This window comes from Ranitomeya imitator, chromosome 4 (genome assembly GCF_032444005.1).
Source record: "Ranitomeya imitator isolate aRanImi1 chromosome 4, aRanImi1.pri, whole genome shotgun sequence".
In the NCBI taxonomy this organism is placed as follows: domain Eukaryota; kingdom Metazoa; phylum Chordata; class Amphibia; order Anura; family Dendrobatidae; genus Ranitomeya; species Ranitomeya imitator.
The window spans coordinates 149779199-149798644 of NC_091285.1; the positions used below are offsets into that span (position 1 = coordinate 149779199).

The 19446-nt window shown below is 42.4% G+C and overlaps 1 protein-coding gene across 4 annotated transcripts in view; it reads left to right on the top strand.

Moving 5' to 3' along the window:
- GNPDA1 (glucosamine-6-phosphate deaminase 1) overlaps positions 1-7320 on the top strand; it is a 94524-nt gene extending 87204 nt beyond the window's left edge. For 3 of the 4 annotated variants that reach the window (XM_069764042.1, XM_069764043.1, XM_069764041.1), the window contains exon 7: positions 6635-7320. In XM_069764042.1, the coding sequence (XP_069620143.1) occupies positions 6635-6735 (101 nt within the window). In that variant the 3' untranslated portion in view covers positions 6736-7320. The remainder of the gene's footprint in view (positions 1-6634) is intronic. The other variant, XM_069764044.1, reaches the window with a different exon arrangement.
- The last annotated feature ends 12126 nt before the right edge of the window (positions 7321-19446 follow it).

Sequence of the window (19446 nt, forward strand, 5' to 3'; positions counted from 1 at the left end):
CTGGTGAACCGTGTATCTAATCCACTTCTATGCACTCCTCTCCCCCCTGCATATCTTTCCCCATTGCACACACAACTCAATGCGTGCGATAACAGGAGCTGCGGGCGTCATGCTGTATTATGGCATTATGTGAGATCTATATGACGGTATTATGTGATCTGTATGGTGGTATTATGCTTGATCAGTATTGTGAGAATTACATGGTGGTGTTGTGTGTGATCTATATGGCGGTATTATGTGAGAACACTATGGCAGTATTATGTGTGATCTATATGGTGGTATGTGAGAACACTGGCAGTATTATGTGTGATCTATATGGTGGTATGTGAGAACACTGGCGGTATTATGTGATCTATATGGTGGTATGTGAGAACACTGGCGGTATTATGTGTGATCTATATGGCGGTATTATGTGAGAACACTGGCAGTATTATGTGTGATCTATATGGCGGTATGTGAGAACACTGGCGGTATTATGTGTGATCTATATGGTGGTATTATGTGAGAACTGTATGACAGTATTGTGTGATCTATTTGATAGTATTGTGTGATCTATATGGCGGTATTATGTGATAACACTATGGCAGTATTATCTTCAGAAAGCGGACCCATTCTATGGTGGTTCTGGCTGAGCACCTGCACGCGGATCTGGGGTAATAGAGGGGGCAGCATGACCTCCAGTTAGGTGCAGTTAGGGGAAGGCTGGTGAGGCAGCTGAAGAGAGGGGTCTCATTTTTATTGTTACTATATGGCTACATTTCCTTCCCAGCGTCATCCCGGACTGCGCCTGTCGCCTCGCTTTCACATATTGCCAGGACAGGATGGAGAAGACAGGATCTGAGGAGGGGGATGGGGTCTGCATGCAAAGTCTGGATCAGAACAGGCCATCAATCCGCAGAAATGTTTCCTGGATTTCTGTGGAGCAAACAAGCAGATGGTCCATCCATGATTATAAAAGACAGCGCTCTATGTACAATCCCTGGCTGCTCCGCGCACCAAACAGGGGGCCCCCATAGACCAGCACACTGCTCTCCTGAAATACTCTGTGCTGCTGTCACCCTGCTCCCTTCACCACATATCTCCCAGAATCCATGCTGCCTGCCATCCTCGGTGACCGTAGACTTGTCAGTATAAGGCTGCTTTCACACTAGCATTGGTACGGGCCCGTCGCAGTGCGTCGTACCGACGCATGCTGTGAAAGAAATGTCTGACGTGGGCAGCGGAAGCAGTCTTACGATGCTTCCGCTGCCCCATTGTAAGGTCTGGGGAGGATGGGGCGGAGTTTCGGCCGTGCATGTGCGGTCGAAAATGGTGGACTCGATGCACAAACGTTACATGTAACTTGTTTTGTGGCGGCGGTCCACCAAAACATGACGCAACCGTCGCACGACAGTTACGACGTGTGGCAATACGTCGCAATGCGTCGGTAATGTTAGTCTATGGGGAAAAAACGCATCCTGCAGACAACTTTGCAGGATGCGTTTTTTCTCCTGAATGATGCATTGCAACGTACAGCCAACAACGCTAGTGTGAAAGTAGCCTAAGGCTGCCGTCACACTAGCAGTATTTGGTCAGTATTTTACCTCAGTATTTGTAGCCAAAACCAGGAGTGGGTGATAAATACAGAAGTGGTGACGTGTTTCTATTATACTTTTCCTCTAATTGTTCCAGTCCTGGTTTTGGCTTACAAATACTGAGGTAAAATACTGACTAAATACTGATAGTGTGACGGCAGCCATACTCTGCAGTCACCAACAAAATGGCTGCTCACTGGGTTCCTGAATATCATCCTCTCTAATCCCTTAGCAAACACCCCAGAAGGGGAGGAGAGGAGACATCACACACGTCAGCAGACTCCGCCCATAATTACTGCATTAATTCTTTACATTTTTACAATTTCTGAAAAAAAAATTTTTTTGATGGCACCTTCCCTTTAAATTGCTATTTTTCCCTTCACTCATGACAGCACTTGAGAGAGGGATCCGCCCCTATCACTGGACAGGATATAAAGAGCACAAAATAAAAAGGCAACTGCCACTTCCTCCTTCAAAGTGGTTTGGTTTCCTGTTCTTTTGGCTGTAGGTACCTTGAGCACATGGTGGCTGCAGCCATGAATCCTAGAACACCATAGCCTGGTGTTTTTTGGCGGCCTCGAGATTTTTGCATGTCCAGCAGCCTTATTTTTGTTTGCTTTCTAGTTTGGTGTGGCCTCATATTTGTTGTTTGGCCTTCCACCTCATGTCTCAGCTGACTTGAGTCCACTTTTTTTTCTTTTTGTTTTCCTTCCTCACTGTGTGAGATTCCCTACCCTTTACTACCCATAGTGTTGATATTTGTAAGTGTTGAGAAGATCATCGGAGAGATCACACGGATCTCACCGCTGCCACCAATTTGTCAGGGGACGCAACTCTGCAGCTTCCAATCATCAGGACAACTAGGCAATTGACTAACAAGTGATGGATGAGGCTGCGGCTGTTTTCCTTACTAGGTCAGTCATACGGAACTAACAGTGAGCTGTCGGCATGTACACCTCTGATTCCAACTCATGGGATGTATATGTAATTGTATCGGGGGGGTGTAATAGAGATATATATATATATATATATATATATATATATATATATATATATATATATATATATATATTAATATGTATTTTTACACACCCTAATACAATCACTGCTAAGTACACAATAACAAGAGAAACTACTAGCTACTGCCACCACCAATCATTTGTACAAGACGATGGGACACCCATTAAGGTACCGTATGGCTTCAGGGGTGCAGTTTATAGAGCAAGAGGAATGGAGCTGTTAAATATATAAAACTTAACTGGCTTTGGGTGAATGGGGTTTTCACCTTTCTAACCAGGCCAATTTTACAATTCTGTCCAGAGTCACTTTAACGTAATTCTTGAATGTTTCAACCGATCCCACTGATTCCGAGAGTTTTTCGTGACATATTGTACTTCATGATAGTGGTTAAATTTGTTCAATATGACTTGATTTGTGAAAATATTGGAATTTTGGCGAAAATTTTGTGAACTTCGCATTTTAAAACTTAACTGATTTAAGGGCATAAAAATTGTCACACAAAATAGTTAATAAATAACATTTACCACATGTCTACTTTAGATTGCTAATATTGATATATTCGGCCGCGATCGGGAGTGTTGTACAGACCCCCATCCCCATTTCAGGGCAATGTCCAGGGATGGTCTGCTTTCAGAAACCACACAATGACCGGAACTAGCGAGGCCATACATGTACTGTGGATTTCAGTTCTCGCAGAGGCATACATGTTTTTAAATTCCAAAATGTATGTATTTATTTTGTAACATTTTTTTGAATGCAAGTGTATGGTGCCAATGTTTCAGCTCATCCTGCAGAAAATTTGTTTGAAGAAAAGAAAAATAACCGGTATGTATTTTGCTAGTTTTAGACCCATTCTGCTTTAATTTGCAATCCCATAAAAACTGTAGCCTTGATGCAGATGTGTGAAGAACCTTTGACAAGATCTGAGCCACTTGTAATACCTAGGAAATTGAGATGCATGGATTTCACTTGCTGATAATCATATATTGTAATTGCTCTGCTGCAACCACCTATTTAAGGCTACGTTCACACTAGCGTTCCGCTAGTGTGCGTCGCCTTAGCGTCGGGCGACGCAGCGGCGACGCACGCTTCATGCGCCACTATGTTTAACATGGGGGACGCATGCGTTTTTGTGTGTTGCGTTTTGCAACACTTGCGTCTTTTTTGCCGCTAGCGTCGGACCAAGAAAACGCAACAAGTTGCATTTTTCTTGCGTCCGATTTTCGGCAAAAAACGACGCACGCGTCGCAAAACGCAGCGTTTTGCCGCGCTTTTTTGTGCGTCGTGCGTTGCGTCGCCGACGCAGCGGCGCGCAACGCTAGTCTGAACGTAGCCTAATAAAGGTAACATTGTAAGGTGCACAGGACAGTAGTCATGGGCTGATGTGTTCCCACACCCTCGCATCCCACAAGTAAATGGTGTCCATTTTGTCGTGTGCTGTGAGCGAGTTGTAAGAGAGAGAGAAAAACAGTGTGTATAGCGGTCACGATCACCCATATAATAATTACTCAAAAAATACTACAAAAAAGACAAATTTTATTAATGCAAAAAACACACCTAAGACAATTGATTTAAAACAATCAAAAAGGCCAAAAGTAGGCCATGTGAAGAACCACTAGAGGCCTGTGTAAGGACCAAAAGCTAACCTCCTTCACTGTTGGCTATGAATGCAGGTAATGATTAAATCTAAACACAGATGAACACCTGATGTTGCAGTGTTACAAGTCTTGAACTTAATAAGGTGAGTGCCAACTGGTGAACATGGCCCACTATGAAAAAGACAATAACAGGACCAAAATCATATATACATCCAGATTTGCATCAAACCTTCTATTTCCCATATGAAATTAACCGGGCAAAAATGCATAGACACAATAAGTAAAGGCACAAATCTTATGAAATGTAGGTATAAATTGGACATGAAATCTTAGTCCTATGAGCAGCAATGAGTCTGCACTGTGAAGGCAAACAGCTGATTAGATGGAGACATGCACAGATGAATACCCTATTCAAAAAGAAGAATGGAGGGTGCAAATGAACATTCTGACTAAGGCCGGTTTCACACTCGCGTTTTGAGGAGCTGCGGACTTCCTCCGTGAAGCCCCGCCCTCGGCCGCACCTTTGCCTACTTCTGCATGCGGCCTGCGTATCGATCTTTAACATTAGGGATGCAGGTCATGCGGCTGTATGCGGATGCTTCCGCATGCGTCGTTTTGACGATGTGGCGACCCCCGTAGGACGCAGCTTGTAGCAATTTTTTTCTCCGCATTGTCAAAACGACGCATGCAGAAGTATCCGCATACAGCCGCACGACCTGCGTACCTAATGTTAAAGATGGGTACGCAGGCTGCATGCAAAAGTAGGTGGAGCTAGTGGCCGAGGGCGGGGCTTCATGGAGGAAGTCCGCAGCCCTCCGCAGCTCCTCAAAATGCTAGTGTGAAACTAGCCTAAAGGATGAAAGTCAGAGAATAAAACACCAGTTGAATACAAAACACCTCATACAGAAACCAAGGCAAGAATAAGACCTGCTACCAGCATGATAGTAAGGGGGAGGTTTTTTTTTTTTTAGTAATTATGTGGGTGACCACAACCGCTATACAATGCTTTTTTTTTCTTTTTCTCGCTGTTCATTTTTGTGTGTGGGCAGTGTTCCCCTTTAATATTTTGTAGTGCTCTCAAGTTTCCATTTCCACTCTGAGTGAATTGTATAACACTCACTCACTTTTTGTCCAGAGGACATGTGCCCATGTTCAGGAAAGTGTGCAGAATTTTCCTGAGCAAATCCAGACTACTTTTCGCTTTTTTTTTTTTTTTTCCCCGGAGCTTCCCAATGCAATAAATAGCGGCAAATCCGCAAAAAATCTGCAAAATTAATGAACATGCTGCATTTTTTCCGCGATAAAAACGCATCTTGGGAAAAAAACGCACAAAAATTGCGGAATGCATTAAAAATGATGGGATGCTTAATGTAAGCGTTTTTTAAGCTTTTTTGCAGTGGATAACCACTGAAAAAACACAAAAAATCCAGAACGTGTGCACATAGCCTCATACTTACCCTATTCTTAGTACATTAACAGAGTTGCAGATCATTATATTACATCACTCGCATAACATAAATTTGTTCGCATTAGTGCCTGTCATATTCTATGCACTTGAAATACATTTTTAACACACAAAAGCACATCCATTTTAATTAGAGAGGAAAGAGTATGATTGTCCCTGACACACTCTTGCAACATAATTACTAGAGGAATGCAAACAGCCTGAACATAAAGATTCCAGTCATGTTCTGAATGTTTCTTTTCACCTTCTGCTAGTGGTTGTGTTTTCGATGCATAACCGGACATGCTTAGAAACAGCACAAGTTCTTTCCATTTAATCTGATGCTTCTCAATTTGGCCTTTCCTCCTGATAATTGTGGATAAAATGGTTGTCACAATTCCCTTTTTGAAAGGGTGTGTACCCTTGTGACTGACACTTTCAGTACTGAATGGACATTATCAGACCTTGTAGAAGCATGCACCCAACTCTTAACACCTAGTCTTCAATTTATTCATAAATTTCTAGGAGGAACATTCTGAAATAATTCTGCAGATTTTTTAGCATTCTATGTACTGAGCTCAAGTATTTACTAAAACAGAATTATCGGTCAGCTCTTCTAACTTTTTTTGTCAGATTACCGTACTTTTACCTTTTGCGTCTCGCCAACTTCCTCAAAGGTTTTGAGCTTGCGGGCAGAATCCTCACTCCTTTTGGTTGACTAACTTACTGCTGAGTAATGTCTTGTATATTGTGTACTTGACTACCTCTGATTTGTAAAGTGCTGCTGAATATGTTGGCTCTATAGAAATACAACTATCTATAGAGAAAACTACAAGTGGTAAACCCATTGTGATGGGCCTCTATTGTTCACGTGAAGGAGCTACATATGCAATTGTGGCTTGTCAGCAAATTATTTTATTTTTATGAGCAGTTTTGCAAACTATTCGATTCCTTGCTTCTATATCCATGGATTAATGCGTTTGTCCTCCTCGTTACAGGTTTATTGCATGTTCATAATAAATTGGTTGATCCTCTGTACAGCATGAAGGAAAAAGGAACTGGAACTGAACGTACCCCAAAGAAACCATACAGTGACTAATTGAGCAGGACAGTGGAATTCTGAGGTGAAGTGATGAAGGTTCAGACTGTATAACTTTTTTGCTACTTGAAGAACCTGGTCTGCTACCTCTCAGTCAAGAGGCAGATAGCCCCATTGTGCCTTGGTGGACCAGTAGTGATCTCATACCTTTTTTTTTTTTAGACTGTGTATATTTTACACCTTGTTCAATCTGCTAGACAATTTTGTGTGCTTTCTTCAGATATTTAAGGTCCTAAGGCTAGTTTTACATGAGCACATTATGGCACCAACAATAGCCTTACTCCATATCTAATAACCAGAAGTATTCATATCACAGAGATGTATGATGCAGTTATTTTGGGTAACTCAGCTGGGGTTTGTAGTGTAGTATAGCTACAAAAATACAAATGTATTCTGTGTAAAACTTACCCCACACATCACTAAAACTAAGACTAGACATATTTGGGTACAAAATGAATTGCAAATGTTTTGTATTCTAGAACCTCTAGAGTTCCTAAATGTATATGCTGTTAATGTTGCAGTTTTGTATGAAATGTCAAGGGCTAGTCCCCTTACAGAAACTGATTAAATATTGATGCAAACAAATCTCCTATGACGTGTTTGTTTTTTTTTTGTTTTTTTTTTTTGTTTCTATCATGTAGCACACTGTTATGGACCTGGTGGTTAGGAGCACCCGGCACGACCTGATAGTTAAACTGACACAGGACAAGCTCTGGGATGTGGGAGCTCTGCTGACCGCAATCCCTAATCCTATCACAACAACTAGAAATAGCCGTGGAGCATTCCTGACTCTCCCTAGACGCCTCTTCACAGCCTAAGAGCTAGCTAGCCCTAGAGATAGAAAATAAAGCCTACCTTGCCTCAGAGAAATTCCCCAAAGGAAAAGGCAGCCCCCCACATATATTGACTGTGAGTAAAGATGAAAGTCACAAACGCAGAAATGAAACAGGTTTAAGCAAAGGGAGGCCAGACTTACTAAACAGACAGAGGATAGGAAAGGTAGCTTTGCGGTCAGCACAAAAAACTACAAAGGACCACGCAGAGTGTGCAAAAAGACCTCCGCACCGACTAACGGTGCGGAGATGCCACTCTGCATCCCAGAGCTTCCAGGTAGTAAGGCAAAATCATGATATCCAGCTGGACAAGGCAACAATGAACAAATAATAACTGGCAGGAACTTAGCTTCTGTTGGAGTAGACAGGTCACCAGAAAGATCCAAGCGCGAACTGAACCAATGCCGGAACATTGACAGCTGGCATGGAGTAACGATCTGAGTGGAGTTAAATAGAGCAGCCAACCAAAGGATAAACCACGTCACCTGTGCAAGGAACCTCAGAAGCAGCAGCTTCACTCACAGCCACCAGAGGGAGTCCATGGACAGAACTCGCCGAAGTACCATTCACGACCACAAGAGGGAGTTCGACAACAGAATTCACAACAGCACACCCAACAGATGTCTGGAGTCTTAAGTTCACCAAACCATTCCCTCCATCAGACACTTTCTACCATTGCCATATGCTAATGACACTCTGCTGCGAGCGTGAGCTGAGCGTCAGTGCACCATGCTCCGATCACAGCACAGGTGCAGAGGTGACGGGAAAAAGTAACTTCTTACATTTCAATATACCAAACAAAATGTGAGGTTTGAAAAACTTTAAAACTAAAACTGGGTTTTTCCTTTTTTGCACTTGCTTTTTTTTTTTTTTGACTAGTTGTAATTTTGAATGTTACCATTGATTTTTATCATATAGTGTTCTGGAAAACGAGGGGGAAAAAAATCCAAATGCTATGAAATTTAAAAAAAAAGTGGTCAAATAAAACTCCCTATACTAAGATCCTTCGTCAGAGAAAAAAACGGTCAGAATGAAACCATAAACACACGGGGAGCAGAACAGATAATTTTGACCAATTAGGAAGCAAAGACAGGGAAAATATCGAGCATGACCAAATCAACTAGGTAATTGAGCTGTATCTGGGTCCATCACAGTGCAGTAAAAGAACCTTAGGAAATCAATTTAGCATAACCATGTGTTGTGTAAGGAGAAATAGTTAATGAGAAACTAAGGGGTAGCCTGAGATGCTAGCTGCCAGGGCAGCCATATACGAAAGAATTTATCGTGCGTGTGTGAATCCCAACTGGTCAACTCTTCCATCCTGTAGATGTCCTGGGCTTTTTTAAGCCATTCATTGATATGAGGGGGGGTCGTTTGTCTCCAATGTAAGGCGATCAAGTGTTTGGCTGCGGCTATTAGAAGGGGGAGTAGATCATGCTTCTTAGGTTTGTAGGACTTCATGGGGAGTGACAGTAGGACCTCTTGAGGAGTTAGACTCTGCGTTATTAGTTTCATCTGGCGGAGTCGGTTAAAAATCTCCTCCCAAAATTTAGCAATAATTGGGCATGACCAAAAAATGTGCGCCAAAGAGCCTCTAGATTTCATACATCTCCAACAAAGAGGAGAGTCTGAGAGGCCAAAGTGATAGAGCGACTCAGGGATTCTGTACCATCTGGAGAGGACTTTAAAGGCATTCTCCTGGAGCAAGACACATCTTGAGAACCCATGTGAGTGCTCTAGAACTTGCGCTATTTTTCTGTTGGAGAGAGATATGTTCAGCTCAGACTCCCATGAGGAGATATATAGGGGTTTAAAGTGAGATTTAGGGGAGATTAAGTTATGGTATAGTTTAGAAATTAATTTAGGGGGTATAGGATTGAGTTTAAGTAGAAGTTCCAGCCAAAGCCAATCTGAATTTGTCTGGATGTCTGACCTAAGCTTAGAAATAATACATTGTACATGGTGTATTTGAATGAAATCTTTGGGTTGCTTCTTAGCGTCTTGAGGCCAACTATTTGTGCAACTAATTTGGTTGGAGAGTAGGTGTGAAATTGGGAGGGTCAGCAGGGATTTCCAGAGGTCAAATGTGTCTATATATTTTGGCTCAATGAGCCAGGGTATGACTCCCAGAGGCATACTGTCCAAAAAAAGGCAACGTGGCCAATTGTTCTGGACTAGCTTCTTCCTTATAGTCAGGGTGTTGCTGGTTATTTCCTCCAGAGAATTTTGTGGGGGGGCCGCAGAGGTCCAGAGATATTTCTCCGCTTCACCTCCCATTAACAAGCGTTCAAGATTAGGGGTTTTTGGATCATGTCTTGATTTAACCAGGCACATCCACCTAGCTAGATGGACTGCCTGGTAGTAGGTCTTAAAGTTAGGGAGTCCAAGACCACCTTTCTTTTTCGGGAGCGAGAGTATTTTGAAGGGTAGTCTAGCCCTCCTGCCCCTCCACACATACCCGTTGACTATTTTATTGGCTGAAGTGAAGAAAGACTTGGGGAGAGGTATGGGAATCATGCTCATATGGTAGAATATTTTTGGTAAGATGTACGATTTAATTATATTTATCCACCCGATCCATGAGAGAAATGGTAAGTCATAGGATTTAAGAAGTGTTTGGAGATTATCCAGAAGGGGTACAAAATTGTGTTTATACAGAGATGAGGGATCAGCAGTGAGAAAGACTCCTAGATATTTCAGTTTGTCTGCGAGCCATTTGAAGGGAATAGACATTTTGAGATCCAAGACTGCCTCGACCGATAATGAAACATTCATGACTTCCGATTTGTGCATATTAACTTTGAAGTTGGAGATGACCCCAAACTCGTCAAGAAGTTTCAAAATAGAGGGAAAAGCAGTCTTAGGATTTGAGATCACGATCATAAGGTCGTCCGCGAAAGCAGCTGTTTTAAATTCTGTATGTTCCACGATTAGACCTCTGATCGATTCCTCCTGTCTTATTCTCTGTATTAAAGTCTCCATAACTAGCACGAAGAGGGTGGGGGAGAGAGGGCAGCCTTGTCTGGTTCCATTCCTAATCCCGAAGGAATCTGAAAGTAACCCGTTGACTCTGACTCTCGCGGTTGGAACAGAGTACAGAGTCATGATGGCATCAATAAGAGGTTGGGGGAAGTCAAACTTCTGTAAAGTGCATACCATGTAGTGCCAACTGACTCTGTCAAAGGCTTTCTCAGCATCCGTAGATAACAAAGCCAACGGGGTTCCAGAGCGTTTGGCATGTGAAATGGCTAGAAGGATTTTTCTCTGGATTGCTTTTTAATCAAATAATCAGGATTAAGATCCAAAAAATTATTCCTGGCCCCTTATACCTGGGGCTATGTTTAGAAATATTTGAAATAGCAGCAGACAGAACTGGAATGGACCCTCTTGCTATATCCACTGCAGTCTGCCGCATACACTGCCTGCCTGCCTAGCACTGATATCTATGCAGCTTTTAGTCCTCAGAAGGACTGTTAGTTGAGATGGATGTGTCTAATATATAGTATATCCACACTAAGTAAGAACCAAGCAAATCTCTCCCTAGCTCAGAAGCAACTCTCCCTACACTGTCTGATTCCGTAGTAGTTGCCCTCTTGGCTAAAAACATCAGCACTCAGCGGCCCCAGAGAAGGTGTATCTCTAAGATGTGCCAATTCCTGCACTTAGCCTCGCTCTTCCCACTTGCCCTGTAGTGGTGGCAAGTGGGGTAATAGTTGTGAGGTTAGTAATGGAGAAATATATACAAAAATAAGACGCCCCTATTACTAACCCCATACTCAATTGTTAAGATAACACAGACACCCAGAAAAAAATCCTTTAATTGAAATAAAGACACGGACTCCTTCAGTATTCTTAATTAAATCATACTTACAAACAAACCTAATTCCTGCGAAGCCCTCGATCCCCCTGTAATAAAAGCAAAATAACAAACCAACAATAGTGGTGACGTCACTGAAGCTGGGCTCCCTCACAGCCTGAACTGCAGTGAACTCTGGACTGTAGGAAAATGCACTGTCATTGTGCTCGTCCAATTTATATGGTCGTGTGAGCAAACCCTAATGCTAAGTGTCCATGTAGCATCTCCACTGTGGACCTCCTAAAGCATACAGTGGGGGGGGAAAAAGTATTTAGACAGCCACCAATTGTGCAAGTTCTCCCACTTAAAAAGATGGAGGCCTGTAATTGACATCATAGGTAGACCACAACTATGAGTCAAAATGAGAAATCAAATCCAGAAAATCACCTTGTCTGATTTGGCAAGATTTATTTTGCAAATTATGGTGGAAAGTAAGTATTTGGTCAGTAACAAAAGTTAATCTCAAGATTTTGTTATATATCCTTTGTTGGCAATGACAGAGGTCAAATGTTTTCTGTAAGTCTTCACAAGGTTGGCACACATTGTTGGTGGTATGTTGGCTCATTCCTCCATGCAGATCTCCTCTAGAGCAGTGATGTTCTAGAACTTTCGCTGGGCAACACGGCTTTTCAACTTCCTCCAAAGGTTTTCTATGGGGTTGAGATCTGGAGACTGGCCACTCCAGGACTTTCATATGCTTCTTACGAAGCCACTCCTTCGTTGCCCTGGTGGTGTTTTGGATCATTGTCATGCTGAAAGACCCATCCAAGTTTCATCTTCAATGCCCTTGCTGATGGAAGGTTTGCACTCAAAATCTCACGATACATGGCCCCATTCATTCTTTCATGTACATGGATCAGTCGACCTGGTCCCTTTGCAGAGAAACAGCCCCAAAGCATGATGTTGCCACCCCTATGCTTCACAGTATGGTGTTCTTTGGATGCAACTCAGTATTCTGTCTGCTCCAAACACGACGAGTTTTGTTTCTACCAAACAGTTCTACTTTGGTTTCATCAGACCATATGACATTCTCCCAATACTCTTCTGGATAATCCAAATGCTCTTATAAAAACTTCAGATGGGTCCGGACATGTACTGGCTTAAGCAGTGGGACACGTTTGGCACTGCAGTTTGAGTCCCTGGTGGTGTGTGTTACTGATGGTAGCCTTTGCTACGGTGGTCCCAGCTCTATGCAGGTCTTTCACTAGGTCCCACTGTGTGGTTCTGGGATTTTTGCTCCCAGTTCTTGTGATAATTTTGACCCCATGGGGTGAGATCTTGCATGGAGCCCCAGATTGAGGGAGATTATTAGTGGTCTTGTAAGTCTTCCATTTTCTTATTATTGCTCACACAGTTGATTTCTTCACTCCAAGCTGCTTGCCTACTGCAGATTCAGTCTTCCCAGCCTGGTGCAGGGCTACAATTTTGTTTCTGGTGTCCTTCGACCGCTCTTTGGTCTTCACCATAGTGGAACTTGGAGTGTGACTGTTTGAGGTTGTGGACAGGTGTCTTTTGGGCTAATAACAAGTTCAAACAGGTGCCATTACTACAGGTAATGAGTGGTGGATGGAGGAGCCTCTTAAAGAAGTTACAGGTCTGTGAGAGACAGAAATCTTGCATGTTTTTAGCTGAACAAATACTTATTTTCCACCATAATTTGCAAAATAAATCTTGCCAAATCAGACAAGGTGATTTCCTGGATTTGTTTTCTCATTTTGCCTTTCATAGTTGTGATCAACCAATGATGTCAATTACAGGCCTCGCTCATCTTTTTAACCGGGAGAACTTGCACAATTGGTGGCTGACTAAATACTTTTTTCCCCTATTGTAGATGTTGCAGCAATATCTGCAGAGGCATTTACTACTGTGCATATCATTGCAAACAAGGAGCTGGGGAGTTCTACATTTTACCCTTTGCTTTGCAAAAAGTGAAATTTGCACCTTGACATGCCGTGGATCTCAAGTCTATGCTGTGGATGTGTTTTGTAACATGTGGATGAGATTTCTTAAAATGTTTTTCAATGTACTGGCACTGTTAAAAAATGCTAGGAAAATCCGCTATGTCTCCGAATTGTGGGAACTTAGGTTCCTTTTTTCTAGGCTCTCATGGAAACTCAATACTCAAGGCATCTGCTGATTTTATTACTACTTTTTTCCTTTACTTGTGAATATCCTCGAAACCTAGTTCAACAACATATGAATATCTAATCTGTTAATGAGCATGGATACAGTCTCAGCAGTACACCTTTTATGGAGGCAAATGCTTTAGACAGACTTATGTAATGAATAATTGATATATTAACAGCTACTTACTTTTGAGTTTTCCATAATTTTCGTTAATAAGTTTCAAGATATTTATATACAGATTGTATAGTACCAATATATTCTAGAACACAGGTAAGAAATAGTGGTCACTTCTAAATTTGAGCAGACATACAGGTGCTTTTCACAAAATTAAAATATCAACAAAAAGTTTATTTATTTCAGTTCTTCAATACAAAAAGTGAAACTCATATATATAGAGTCATTACAAACAGTGATCTATTTCAAGTGTTTTTCTGTTAATGTTGATGATTATGACTTACAGCCAATAAAAACCCCAAAGTCCGTAAATAACACCAGCTTGAAAAATGATTTTAAAATCCAAAATGTTGGTGTCAGTTCCACCCCTCAGGGTGTCTGGGATGCAGTTACTGACAGCTGGGCCGTCCAGTCTGTTACAGGGGCGTGATGAAGCTGTCAGTACTTTGATTGACAGCATGACCATCCAGTCTGATTCAGGGGCGTGCTGAGTTGTTGGTGTGTTGATTGACAGCACAACTAGCCAATCTGTGACAGGGAGGCATCGGCTTTCTCAGGTGTTCACTATCCCGGGTAATGGCCATGCCTACTTAACTGAGCAGCTTCTCCTAGACCACTGCCAGACGTACATTCATCTTGTGAGGTTTGTGCTCCCTGTGCCTTGAGTTCTATATGTTTGAGCTGTTGCCTGACCTTGGACTTTGCTGTGACCATCCGCCTGTTTAACCCCTTCAGCTCTGATCCTTTATCTTATCAGTACTTTGACCTTAGAATGTTACATGACTACACTTTTGTCTCTTCCTTCTGTTTATGATGTACCCTCCTGGCTTCTGACCTTGGACTCCCTGACCACTATGACTCACGGTTTAGCCGTGAGAAAGTGACTAGCGTTACATTACATCTGGCTGCTACGTTTTACCTTTTTGCCAGTATGCATCCTTTTCACACGCTTTGTGACCAGGTGGCAAATTTGATGCAGATGACTCAGGATGTGGAGAAGGATTGCCACAGTCTGGAGTCATTGCAATATCATGTGCAGAGTCTGATAAATAACTTGAAGACCTCCCATAGCCCCCCACTGCCGGCAGTGGCTGTGTCATCAGTATCCTCTGATGTACAGCTGGTCTCTCCTGAACCTGTCATATCACTCCTTGATACATTTTCAGGAGAGAAAGACCAGTGTAGGGTATTCAGTAAGATCTGTAAGTTATTTTTTACCCTGTAACCCCTGTTGTCAGGGGAGAAGTTCCAGCGGGTGGGAATAATCATGTCCCTGCTACGAGGGGATCCTCAGACCTGGGCATTTTCTTTGTCCCCTCAAGCCCGAGTGCGGTTTTCCATTTATGTTTTTTTCACAGTATATGTCTGATCTATGACAAACATGACAGAATCCAGGTCGCTGAGACTAAGATCATGAACCTGGCACAGGGGGGTCGCACAGCTAAGGACCACTGTACTGAGCTTCTGCAGTGGTCCACCGAAGTTCTACGGAACAATACTGCTCTCAGGTGCCAGTTCCAAAGAGGCCTTTCCGAGAAACTCAAGGATGCTCTGGTCCTCCATGATGCCCCTAGTTCTCTGATGGAGGCCATGACTCCGGCCATACGAATGGACCACAGAATCAGTGAGAGACAAGGTGAACACCAGGCTGCATGTTATACTTCCCCAGAGCTGGTCCATTTATCCAAGGTTAAAGTTGCCAGTCTTCGTGTTGCCGAGAGAAGACGGAGACAAGATCTCGGACTCTGTCCATACTGTGGCCTCTCTAGACATTTTCTTAAGGATTGCCCAACTCGTCCTCAAGCCACCATCCCATTGGGAGAACGTCTGAGTCTGGGTGATGACCGAGGAGGTCACCCAGACTCCCAGGTACCTTTTTCTTCCTCTGACAAAGTACTGATACATACGATGATTTCCTTCGAGAAACAGGTTCTATCAACATTGGCGTTCATTGACTGTGGGTCTGCTGCTAACTTTATTGATTTGGGACTGCTTCTGAAGTTAGGATTAGGGACAGTTAGTTTAGAAAGACTCATTCAAATCATCGCCCTTGACAAGACACAGTTTGATTACAATTTGGTCAATAGAGCAACGCTGGATTTCACTCTCCAAGTGGCGGCCCTCCACTCTGAATCCATCTCCTGTTTTATGTTGGATAATTTACCTGCTGGATTTGTACTGGGGTTTCTATGGTTACAGACTCACAATCCAGTTATTGATTGGTGTCTGAAGGGGATTGTGAAATGGAGCCCCAACTGTTCTAAGAAATGTCTAAAAAAAAATATACAAATGTGCTCCGCTAGTCTGGAGGGTCTTCCGGGGTACCTGAAGAACTTTGGAAATGTGTTCTCGGAAAAAGAGGCGGAGATACTAGCCGTGAGAAAGTGAATAGCGTCACAGTTGGCCACTGAAATGTCTGTTCAATAAATGCACTCAATACTTGGTCGGGGCTCCTTTTGCATTAATTACTGCATCAATGTGGTGTGACATGAAGGCAATCACCCTGTGGCACTACTGAGGTGTTATGGAATCCCAGGTTGCTTTGATAAAAGCCTACAGTTCATTTGCATTGTTGGGTCTGGTGTGTCTCATCTTCCTCTTGACAATACTCCATAGATTCTCTATGGGGTTAAGGACAGGTGAGTTTGCTGGCCAATCAAGCTCAGTGATACTGTTGTTTTATAACCAGGTATTGGTACTTTTGGCAGTGTGGACAGATGCCAAGTCCTGCTAGAGAATCAAATTTCCATCTCCAAAATGCTTGTCAGCAGAGGGAAATATGAAGTGCTCTAACCTTTCCTGGTAGACGGCTGCACTGACTTTGGTCTTAAAAAAACCCCACTGTAGACCTACACCAGCAGATGACATGGCTCCCCAAACCATCACTTATTCTGGAAACCTCACACTAGACCTCAAGCAGCTTGGATTATGTGCCTCTTCACTCTTCCGCCAGACTTTGAGATCTTGATTTCCAAATTAAATGCAAAATTTACTTTCTTGTGAATCTCCCCAAATGTTTGAATGGCCTTTTCTTAACAATCCTTTCAAGGCTGCGGTTATCCCAGTTGCTTGTGCACCTTTTTCTACTACACTTTTTCCTTCCACTCAACTTTCCATTAATATGCTTGAATACAGCACTATGTGAACAGCCAGCTTCTTTAGCAATGACCTTTTGTGTCTTACCCTCCTTGTGGTGTGTTAGCGACTGCCTTCTGGACATCTGTCAAGTCAGCAGTCTTCCCCATGATTGTGGAGCCTACTGAAACAGACTGGGGGACCTTTGTAATAGCTTAGGAAGCCGTCGTACATGTTTTTTGTTGATTATTCTTATTTACTGAGATGACTTTTGGGTTTTCATTGGCTGTAAGCCATAATCATCAGCATTAACAGAAATAAACATTTGCAAAAGATCACTGTTTGTAATGACTCTATATAATATATGGGTTTCACTTTTTGTATTGAAGAACTGAAATTAACTTTTTGGTGATATTCTAATTTTGTGAGAAGCACCTGTATCAATTTGATTAGGAAATTCACTCTTGAATTAGTGAATGGAATTAAAGAATCCTTAGATCCCACCATTGAAACCCCTGTTAAAAATGCTTGTTCCTTTGATCCATTACGAAGGAGTTTCGAATAAGACAATACTCCCTATGAGCAGTAGTGGAGAACCACTGCAAAGAATAGTTACCACTCTGGAGGGATTGGCTAGATCATGTATTCTTCATTTAGTCATCTAAAGACATGCCACATAACACGTTTTTGTAGCCACTCACTGCCTCCTCCTGTTAGAATGGCTGTCAGAGGCTTTAGCTGCCCGATCTGTGACAATCCAATAGGCAATCATGTCAATTCAGGGAGTGAAATTGAAATGATTCTACTGGTCATCAGTGCCAAAATTATAGGGAGTTACTCAGCTCAAAAATCTATATTAAAGTAAGCATATGGGTCATGTGATAGTCCAACTCACGTGGTGGTGTTCGGAGGTAAAAAATGGGAACTCGTTTATTTTAAGGCAGCATAAACCAACACGTGAGGAAAACATACTCAGCCTTTCTGGCTAAAACAGGAAAAACGAAGATAACAAAAGCTGCAACACAGTCCATACGTTGCGGATGGCACCGCGCTCTGGAGCAACAAGGGTTCAGTCTGTGCTCAACAACGACAAACCACTGGAGACTCTTCTCTCCTGGCTAGCTGAACCCAGACTGCCTGTAGAGCCCATTTACTTAAACCATAGACTATGTGACTTTTCCCATCATGTGACTGATCACATGATTATGACATCACACAGGACATGGCAGCTCTGCCAGTGAAGATAAAGTGGATCTTCTCCCATCCACTCTTTGAAGGTTCACATGAAACCAGCCCTTTATGCAACTTTAACTTAACCCTCACAACACGTAGTGTGCTGGGGAAAAATACTCTGGTTTCATATCACTGACACCATTAAGTGCAGTGACCCATATTTCCCCTCTATGACCTTACCTGTTATGATCTGGTGACCTTGGAGCAGCATGAAAACTTTCACTGGAGTAGGTGGTAACTATACTGACTGCAAACCCTGATCTTAACACCGCAACTAGAAGTAGCCGTGGGGTGTGCCTAACAAATCCTAGACACCTCGACACAGCCGGAGGACTAAATACCCCTATAGATGGAAATAGGAATTCTACCTTGCCTCAGAGCAGAACCCCAAAGGATAGGCAGCCCCCCACAAATAATGACTGTGAGTAGTAGAGGAAAAGACACACGCAGGCAGGAAACAGGATTTAGCAAAAGAGGCCACACTAGCTAAAATAGGAAAGGATAGGACAGGATACTAAGTGGTCAGTATTAAAATCCTTCCAAAAATATCCACAGCAGAAAATACAAAAACTCCACCATCTAACTAAAGATGTGGAGCGTATATCTGCAACTCCAGAGAATCCAACAAGACTGAGAAAACAATGACAGTCTAAGCTGGACAAGAGAAAACAAATGAATAGCACAGAATATAAGCACACAGCTTGTGTGCCACAGAAAAAGAAACAGAAACTTATCTTTGCTGAATTGGCAGCTAAGCAGGAGAAGCCAGACAGACATCCAACACTTCCCAAGAAACATTGACAACTGGCAAGGACTAATGAGTCCTGCAAACCTAAATACCCCAGTCAGAATTGCAATCAGCAGATACACCTGTCCAAGACTGCAGCCCAGGGACAACTGCATTACCACCTACAACCACCGGAGGGAGCCCAAAAGCAGAATTCATAACACTTACCAGTGACTGTCACAGTCACATTTAGTAAAAAAAAACAAAAAACCACTGGATAGTTTTCGCCAAAACATTTATTTTCGTATGGAAATTAGGTGCTTCAAGTTAGTGACCACACAGTTTCCCCACATTATTAGTACCTAGCTAAGTGATGTCAAATAATGTAGTGGAGAGTGGAGCAAGATAGGGAAACTGAAGGAAAAATTGTTTTTATCTTATTCATCCACCTATTCCTGTTTTCATCTTCATTATCGGGCCAAATTTTACAATTCTGACCAGTGTCACTTGAAGTGGAATGCTTCAATGGATCCCACTGATTTTGAGATTCTTTTTTGTGACATGTTGTACTTCATGATAGTGGTAAAATTTATTCGATATAACTTGCATTTATTTGTGGAAAAAAATCAGAAATTTGGCAAAAATTTTGCAATTGTCAAACTGTTAATTTTTACGTATTTAAACCA